This window comes from Cibotium barometz, chromosome 54 (genome assembly GCF_041138505.1).
Source record: "Cibotium barometz isolate CiBa-2024 chromosome 54, ASM4113850v1, whole genome shotgun sequence".
NCBI lineage: Eukaryota > Viridiplantae > Streptophyta > Polypodiopsida > Cyatheales > Cibotiaceae > Cibotium > Cibotium barometz.
This window is the reverse complement of record NC_141099.1, coordinates 17,512,634-17,522,500: the sequence shown is the minus strand read 5'-3', so window position 1 is coordinate 17,522,500 and position 9,867 is coordinate 17,512,634. Positions and strand designations below refer to the sequence as shown.

The window sequence follows — 9,867 nt, the reverse complement described above, 5'->3', positions numbered from 1 at the left end:
TTGTGTGATTATATTATATTATATATAGAGAGATTGTTTACCTACTTTTTCTAAACGGGTATTTCAAAGAGAACATTCTAAACCTTGGAAAAGATTAATGTTTCTTAAGATAGCTTAATTATTGTAGCTCTGTGTACATAAAGGGCTCTATATGCAACCAAAATCTTTTTTTGGTATTAATTAATTAATGAGTGTGTCTGTCTCAAAGGTTTTAAGATATTTTTCAAAATGAATCAAATCTGCCTTTTTTAGTGACTTGGACACTTGGATTGCATGCATGGTTTCTCGATGCATGTTCCTGTGTGCAAGAGGGTAAGCTCGCCTGGGAAGGGGTTTCAAGGAGGAAGTCGAATCTCTCTCTCTCTCTCTCTCTCTCTCTCTCTCTCTCTCTCTCTCTCTCTCTCACTCGTGCTTAGAAAATCGTCCGTAGCCATGGTGTTTTCTTTCTGCAGTGGGCATTCTTAGGGTTTCGGTTCGCAGTGAGACAGATCAGGGGATCCTTTCGCTCGATATGTGCGTCACTTGCATCAAGCCTGAATAAAAAGAAAAGGGATTTGTACATGCTAATCCAAAGTAGACCGAAGCAACCCGTAGCACAGGAGGAGCGCGAGGCGTGGTGGTGGTGCTTCTCATCAGAGAGCTTCGATAGTGAAGGGAGGTGGGGCAAGAGGGCACGGCCCTTTAGCCAACGCTCCGGAGGATAGGACAAAAAGGTGGCAGGCGGCCATTAATTATACACAAATAGAGTGCTTCTCGCTGGGGTGATCAACCACAACCTATGCAACCAATTTGTAGGAGCGGGGAAGAGAGGCTTTCTCAGGGAGAACATCCCCTCCGGCGAGTTGTTCCACAGCTCCAACCACCATTAGAGATGAATCATTTTCTCGAGCTGCTACGTTGGACAGGGTAGAGATGGCGATAGTAGGTGTGAGGGAAAGAAGAGGGAAGAGCAGAGCCGTCTATGATGGCGGTTGTTGGGGCAAGTAAGGGACTTTAGAGTCCATTGGCATTAATTAATGGACCCCAAGATAAAAGTGTGAATATGCACCCAAGATAAAAAGTGTGAATATCCTAGGAGAGCTTATGGATATTTCATAGCCACCCTTCTTCACCTCACCATGGCTCTCACGTTCCCCACCCTCCAAGTTCACTGCTGCGCTTCTCAGCAGCGGCAGCATGCCTCTCCCAAGCTCTTCACGAAGCTAAGCCGTTTTCCTAACCCTAGAAACCTGTGTATCTCTGTGAAGCCGAATCCTTGTGTTTGTGTCCGCTCCAGCCTTGCCACAGCTGCAGCTCCGGCCGTTCTTGTGGATAATAATGAAACTCCGCAGGCTCGCTCTGGCGATGGTCTCTCCTACTACATCATCACCATGGGCTGTCAGATGAATGTTGCAGACTCCGAGCGCATGGCAGGCCAGCTCGAGGCCCATGGCTACCAGGCCGCCCCTTCCCCCGATGACTGTAACCTTCTCATCCTCAACACTTGCAGCATTCGCGACAAAGCCGAGCAGAAGGTTTGCACATCCTGACAACTTAACCCTAGCTCTCCGTAACTTTATGAACGGAAGATTTTTACGTTGTTTTGAATTCTAGGTTTGCACAGCTGAATACATAGAATGTCTGTGTAGTTGAACAAAGGTAAGGTGTAGAGAGACGGTCTGCATAGTCGAACAAATGGAAAGTGTAGTCAGGACTCAGAACGTCTGCATAGTTGAACAAATAAAAGGAGTGTCAGAAAATGACATGCGCTATCCGCAAAGGCACAACGACTGACCGGGTGCCGTTCCGATTGCTATGGGCCACAGACTTCAAGAGCGAAGTTAGACAGCAGGAAGTGCCAGAAAATGACATGCGGTATCTACAAAGGTATCTACAAAGGGACAATGGCTGACCGGGTGCCATTCCAATTGCTATGGGCCACAGACTTAAAGAGTAAAGTTAGACAGCTGGAAAGGCTGATCAGGTACCTTTCCCAGTCCTCATGCTGCACAGAAATGGGGGACAAATCCTAAGTGTGATGTAGTGGTTGAGGTATCTGACTGCAAACAAAATACCTCAGCTATCTGAGAGCACATGATGTCAACCACACAACGAGTTTTATATAGGTATAAAATGAATATAAATTAGTACTTTGAATATGTATACATTATATTTATGCTGATATATGTTCGAATAGGTGGTAGCTAACATTTAAAGAGCAAGTTGATGTCCCTTCCCTCCACCATCCAACCAAAGAATGGATCACTAATGAGGTGGAAGAGACAAGCATTTATCCATGAGATTTGGATTGAAGATCTCATAGGGACAGAAGAATGGGAATTGTGCCCATGGTGGCTGGAATATGAAAACAACACATATCCACCCAAAGAGAAAGCTTTGTGGACAAGTAAGTGAAGTAGTATTCATTTCTTTACTGGTGAGAGAGCCGGCTTCTAAAAACAATTTGGATCTTTTCTTTCATTTATTTCTGCAATCTTGTAAGGGAATAGACACTGCCCTTGCATTTTAGCAAGAGGTAAGACCTTCCCACATGGCCTCTTCTACTCATTCTCTCATGTCTATTGACAAATTCAATGGGTCCAACTTTCATACTTGGCAAATCAAAATCAAGCGCCATCTTATGAAAGAAAGTCTTTGGGACGTTGTTCACCCTGCTGCTCCCGAAGATTCCGACATTGAGCAAGTTATCACTTATGCTCCCACTGCCAATAATGACAAAGCCTATGCTATCATCTTGCTCGGTCTTGGAGATGATTATATTCATCACATCTCCGACATACAGTCTGCTTCTCGAGCATGGATTACTTTGGATACCCTTTTTGGACCTCGCTCTAAAAACTCTAAGATTGCACTTATGATCTCATTCTTTGATCTATATATGCAGGAGGGAGTTACTATAGCCTCTCATGTCAATTATTTTCGCAGTCTTATGGTTCAGCTTGCATCAGTGAAGTCCCCCATCTCTGAAGATATTGCTATTGCTGTGCTTCTCAAAAGCTTACCTGACACCTATGCTACACTTGTCACTACCTTCAAGTATCACAATAATCCTACTCTTGAAGGTATCATCAATGCTCTCCAAGAAGAGGAAAGAACAAAACAACAAAAGGTAACTGACACTGCATTTCTAGCAAAGAAAGGAAGTTCAAAGGTAAGAAAGCCTTGCACCCATTGTGGAAAAACTAATCATATGGAGAAGGACTGCTTCAAGGCTCATCCATGCACCATTTGTGGCCGTGATAATCACCGGGAGAAGGACTGCTACTCTAAAACCTCTACATCAGCCCCCGCATCTACCTCAGCCCATGTTGCTGCAACATCTTCATCAGCAGATCTTGCTGTTCATTCCTCACATGATGAGGAGTGGGCTTTCTGATTACTTCACCTTTCTTTTCTACCACTTTGACCACCGATGATGTAGGTCAAGGGGTTCTAGTGTCTTTCTCATTATGCTTTTTGACCTCTCTCTTGTCCCTACCCAAGAGGCAAAGATTGCCCTTGAGGAGGGGATGTCTTCAAGGTCCATCTTTCTGTCTACAGTCAGTCTTCTGTCTATCTAGTCTTGTCTGTCTGTCTATTTGTCTATCAATCTGAGTGTGTCTTGTTTTAGATCCATCTTGTCCCTATCCTTGTGGACCCATATGAGGATATCACTTGAGGAGGGGTGTCTCGGGATCTTTTGTCTGTCATGTCTTGTCTCTCAGTCTATAGGTCTTTATGTCTATCTTCTAGTCTTGTCTTTCTGTCTTTCTCCTAGTGTCCACTTAAGGAGGGTGTTGGAAATAAGTGCTCACTAGGAGTACTTTTAGTCTTGGTCATCTCAGTGTATGCCACGTGGCACCTCTATAATTGTCCCATAAGTCACTCTACTCTATCTTGTACTTCTCACCTATATATTGTGGGTGTCACATCAATGAAAGTATCTATCTTGTGTCTTGTCTACACTCATCTCAAGGTATGTCTAAGCTTTGTGTTTCCTTTTTAGTCTTGCTCTCATTTCAGTTTCAGTTTTAGCTTTGTCTCTCCCCCTTTTTTTTCTTACAAAAACACACCCCATGCATCATTCTAATCGTGCCAATAAGGATGACCATCCCCCGCACATGCCAAGAAAAAAAAACCTTGTCACATTCAGTAAATATAAAGTAATGTTCAGGCATTTAAAATATTAAAAATATGTCCACCGCTTTGTAGTCCAATTGGTATGAGAATTGGCTCTCTTGGTGTGTGCCCGGGCTCAAATCCCATTGACTGAAATCGAGTAACACACTGTTGCCTATAACTAGTATGATAACTAGTCTCTCGAACAAATATTATAATTAAGCCAAGTCAAACCCAGCCTCTCAAACAAGCCCCGACTCAACTTGATGGAAGAGCTCTTCCTACACATAATCCAACTATCTTAACAAGAGCATTGTATTTATTCCAAAAATATCTTGTACTCATTAGAGCTGCAAGCCACCATGTACATGCAAATCATCAAATCTTTGGATCCATAACACCTGTGTGATGACACTCTCACTGTTTTTTCTCTTTCAAAGCTGGAAGTGCCTCTGCAAAACTTAAGGCAGTTGTCGAGGTCTGCCCACAAGTGGCTGAGGGCTGACTTTAGAGGGAGAAGGGGGTGGTTTGGTTGTAAGGATTCCAACCTGTCAGCCTCTACTGTACGGCACCACCCACAAATGGAAAATAAGGAGGCAACAACAGGGAAATTTAATAGAGCACTAGAAGAAAAGGAGCTCATGGGACCATAGGTCTTTAAGGAAAACATTTACTGAAATGAGACTGGCCTTTGTAAACTTACTCAAGTAGGATAATAGTAAGTACTGTGGAGGCAGCCATCCTTGCAAGGGCTGTGCAGTTCAGAGGATTGTTCCAGCAATCTGGGCGACCAGGAATCCAGGAGAACACAAGTTCAACAGCCCGAGTGCAGAAAATGAGGGCAACTGCTAGGAATCTTCTTTAAGAGAAACTCTAGTTTTTCCTTTCTGATCATCGAATGGCAACGGCTGAGTCAGTATGGGTAGAACTTGAGCTGCCATGGACTGTGTAGAGCAAGAGCAGCGAGTAGATAGTCGGTGAGGTGAGGCTATGGTGCGTTGAAGGGAGCCAGGATAAACCTGCTCTGATACCATGTAAGAAAAAAAAGGGGGAGAGACAAAGCTAAAACTGAAACTGAAATGAGAGCAAGACTAAAAAGGAAACACAAAGCTTAGACATACCTTGAGATGAGTGTAGACAAGACACAAGATAGATACTTTCATTGATGTGACACCCACAATATATAGGTGAGAAGTACAAGATAGAGTAGAGTGACTTATGGGACAATTATAGAGGTGCCACGTGGCATACACTGAGATGACCAAGACTAAGGGTACTCCTAGTGAGCACTTATTTCCAACAGTTTTTGTATATTCCAAATTTCTCTCAAGTTTTCCAATCTTCCCAAATTTTCCCCAAGTCTCCACAAATTCCCCCAAGGCTTTCAATTTCCACCAATTTTTTCCAATTCCTCAATTTTTGATGTTTCATATTTTTTTATTTATATGTTAAAAAAATAAACGTACTTAATGTACTTCATTTTGATGCATGCTTTTGCTACTCATACAAACACGCTCCAAACGTACTGTACCTAATGCTTCTAACTACCTTGAGTGGAGAGAGATGGAGATGGAGAAGGAGAGGAAGAGAGAGCCAAGCAATCAATCATCACTTCTAGCATAGACCATAATCCACACGCATGCAAGAATCAAAGAGAAGCAAGTAAGCATGCAATATATCACCACAAGAGCACAAGAGCAACGTTGGCTCAATTGTAATTATGTATAGTGCTTCGCGCCCAAGGAATGACCTGGGGTCCAAAAGCTAGTAAAGCTAATGTCCTAGGCCATGTATAGACTACCCGCATTACATAAGTCGTAAGCTCGGTAAATTAGTTATCAACCGCCATTACATGAGTCGTAAGCTCAGAGATATCTTAAAATCGTTTCCATGAAACACGTTGCATGGTTACAAAGAGATGTTGCAAAAAGACTCGACCGTGCGTCAAGAGTAATGTTAATTAATGTGGTTAACACATGGCCCATGTTCTCAAAGAAACCTACAACCTGAAAAACTATGTGTACACGGAAACAAAAACCAAAACCTAAAGAAGCAGCTAAAATCCTGCTTTTCTTCTTCTTCCTCAAGCTTTTTGGGTGCTTACTATTGTTAACAACTTGGACATGACTAAGTTGTGCACTTACTTTGTTGCGATAATTGTAGAAGAGAGGAGACAGAATATTAGAAACACGTCATTGGTAATCAACTTTACAGTTGATCCCTCCTGTAGCAGCACCACCCTTTCAACTTGTACGATTTACACAGTCTTGCAATGCTGATTTTGATAGGTAATGAAGGGACTTGTTCTAGGATTATCAACTAACTTGAATTTAGGGATGAAGTTTGGGCAAGAGGGGGCCTTGATTTAGGATTTCAAATCAGCTCAAGGCTAGGGATGAACCTCAAGAAAGCAAGGGCTGATTTGGAGCTGAAGATTGCGCAAGCAAGGGGCCTGATTTAGGGTTTCAAATCAGTGCAAGGCTAGGGTTGAAGCTTGGGCAAGCAAGGGAGTTGGCTGGGTTATCTATGGCTAGGAATGCCCTTGAGAATGAGGTTTCCACTCTTTTACAGTGAAGTAAACAACTGTTTCTTTACAATGTTTGGCTTATGAGAAAAACCTGCCCATTGATTGGGACCGTCATAACACAGCCAATATGATTGCTTGAAAGTTTTAATGGCTGCTTTAGAAATGCCATTGGATTGTGGATGAAAAGCTGATGTAAAATTCAGCTTTGTCCCTTAATTTTCAAGCACCACTTGCCAGGCTGATTGGCGAGCTGGGCTAGGGATGGATTGATGGGCGGGTGCCAATGTGTGGACGCCCGATGACCGGCCAAGAGCCTATAAAAGGGTGGCCAAGCTCAATCAGTTAGTCAGAGTCTCACGAGTCCATGTGAGAGATTTGCGGTCAAGAGCTTGGATCTAGTGTAGACGTGCACTTGCTTCATGCAGCTGAGGCTGGCAACAGTCTCGAGGCCCACGAGGGTAACCTCGTGGCAGTATGGGACGTCATGGGGTAGAGGCTGGTTGGTACGTCTAGCTAGTTAGCTCAGCTCGTGGCTCGGTGGGGAGAACCAGGTCTTGTGGGCTTTGCCCACGGCTGTCATGGTTGGGTGGTGAGTCGGGCCTACACTCCCTTCACGATTTATGGACGATTTATGGCTTTGTTTTGCAGGTTTCGGGTCTTGTTTTAGGATTTCTCTTTGAGGAGACCCTTGGGGATTTGACGGTGGTATCAGAGCATGCCTTGGAGATTAAGCAAGTTGGTAGGTAGGAAAAGAAAGAGGTCAAGAAGAGGTATGAGCTCCGCTACATTGCGGTTTTTCATGTTTATTCTTTTTTTTTCCCAAATTTCAGCGTGTTTTTTTCCTTTAGTTTGCATCGCTGGAACCCAAGTTGGGTTGTGGTCATGGAAAGGGTCGACTCGGACAGCATGAAGAGAGTTGGGCAAGGTGAGAAGAAAGCCAAGCTTTGTCGGCCCTACATCAGAGGGAGAGAAAACGGACAGAAAACTGAGTTTTTTTTTCTTTCGTTGTTGCTGTTCACAGGTGACGGGCAACCCGGGTGCGGCGAGTTTTTTTTTTCCTTTCATTGCCACCTATTCACGCAGCCTGGGTGCGGCATTTTTTAAAGCTCCCCGTCTTTCTTAGCCCTTGTGTTGCATTTCCGTTTTTAAAAAAAATTTACGTAAAAAAAAAACGTAGCAAAACAAAAAAACGCGACCAATGTAACGTGGCTAAGCAAACACGCTTCCAACGTGGCTGTTGCAAAACGCCACCAGCGTAGTTTTTTTTAAGAAAAAACAAAAACAAAGAAAGAAAACAAAAGCGCATCAGGGCACCCGATTTTCTAATCCCGCCTAAGAACGTCGGGTTGCACAAGGAACAAAAAAAACTCAGTGTACGTTTCCGAACAGCATCTCTCGAGTAGCCTTCTTGTTTTCTCTCGTACACTGTTTTCTTGGCAGCCGGAATCCCTGCAAACTTCTAGAGCCTTTTGTGCTCGGGTTCCCTCTTGGATTTCAGGAGCTTTTGTTCTCGAACACTTAGTTGCTCCTCGCCTCTTCTCTTTCAGGATGTCGACCCAAGAATCCGAGATGGAGCTTGTTCCCGAACACAAAGATTTGCCAACTCCTCTTGAGACTGCCGCCGATGGCGATCTCTTCGAAGATTTTGTGACTAAATCCGACTTTCGGGAGTTTAAGATTACTTTCGAGGCTTCTTTCGCGGAGCATCAAGCACATGTCACCGTGCAGACGCAGGCTTTGTAGAATTCCATCTCTTTATTAACCACTACTCTATCTACTCTCTCTGGAGTCTGCTTTAGGCTCCAACATCACTTTGGAGGAGTTCGGGGATGAGTGAAAGCAGCGTCGTACCAAGGAGATTGTGCACACGTGGCTACATAAGTGGTAGGTCCACTTCCAGTTTCATCCATATGGCGATGACAAAAAGATTCAGGTAGCAGCAGGTTTCCTCTCGGGCAAGGCTTTACTCTGGTGGAAAGAACTCAGACCTAAACCAACAACTTGGGCGTAGTTTGAAGAAGTCTTTAAGAAAGAGTTCCTCAAGAAGAAGGATAACTACGACATATTTGCTCAGTTTACCAGTTTGACTATGACCTTGCAAAACCTCACTTATGAGGTCTACCTCCAGAATTTTAGAGACTTGCAGATGAAAGCTACAAAGATGGATTCTACTACTCTTTTGGGTTTCTTCGTAGCAGGATTACCCGACTCGTACCGTTTACAGGTCCAGAATAACAAGTGCAAAACTTTGGATGAGGCCATTCACTCTGTGCGTATTTATGATGATACGATGGTCTCTTTCAAAACCAAGACGGTAACCGGGCAGGGGAACAAGCACAAAAGGAAGTTCTTTGTGCCGATGACTAGTACGACAGAAAGAAAGTCGTCGGACCAACCTCCGAAACTCGACTCCATCGACGAAAAACTGTCTCCTCAAGGCTTTGAAGCTCAAGAAGGAGGGACGTTGCTTCATTTGTGAAGAAAAAGGACACATGTGTAAGGAGTGCCCAAAGAAGAAGGGTGCTAAGACAAACGCAGGACCCAAGACGAAGGCAGCCAACTAGTTGTCTTTGACAGGTACTTCAGTCAATGTGATTGCTCGCCCTAGTTCGTGTTTTGATTGTCTGTTTAACTCTTTCGGCTTGCACGATCTTCTTGGAGTTTATGGAGAAGTGAATGGCCATAGAATACACATTTTTATGGACCCCGGAAGCTCACACAACTCTGTCAATTACAAACTTGTGCAGAAATTGGGTTTGGACATGGGATTGAAAAGTGGAGAAGCTACCAATTTGGATTTAGGACTACAGAGATATTCCGGAGTGCTATGTTATGCACCTAGAGCATGTAGACTTGCTATTAGGGATTGAGTGGTTTAAGACCCTTAAGGTCTAGATAGATTGGTCTAGTCATTTTTTTTCTTTTGAACATAGGAACACCCAATTTGCCGTCAAGGTGATTGTATATATCCCTCTCAGGGACCTCTTGTAAATACAATTGATTTTGGAAATATAATGGATTCTTCTTTGTATACTGCTTTTCACTATGTCTTGATTTCACTTTCTTCATTTCTCGTACCTGCTATGGATGTTAATGAATAAACTGTGTTTGAAAGCAAAGAATTAAAGAAGTTACTTGACTCGTTTCAAGATGTATTTCCTAAGGAGCTGCCATAGGGTTTACCACCCGAAATGGTAGTGGATCATCGTATTGATCTAGTCCCTGGTGCTCAACTTGTTAGC

The 9,867-nt window shown here is 43.5% G+C and overlaps 1 protein-coding gene across 1 annotated transcript in view; it reads left to right on the top strand.

Annotated features, from left to right (window-relative positions):
* Positions 1 to 1,080: 1,080 nt before the first annotated feature.
* LOC147607908 (uncharacterized) overlaps positions 1,081 to 9,867 on the top strand; it is a 62,334-nt gene continuing 53,547 nt past the window's right edge. The window contains exon 1 of the mRNA XM_086789573.1: positions 1,081 to 1,514. Coding sequence (XP_086645699.1) covers positions 1,119 to 1,514 — 396 coding nt within the window. The 5' untranslated portion in view covers positions 1,081 to 1,118. The remainder of the gene's footprint in view (positions 1,515 to 9,867) is intronic.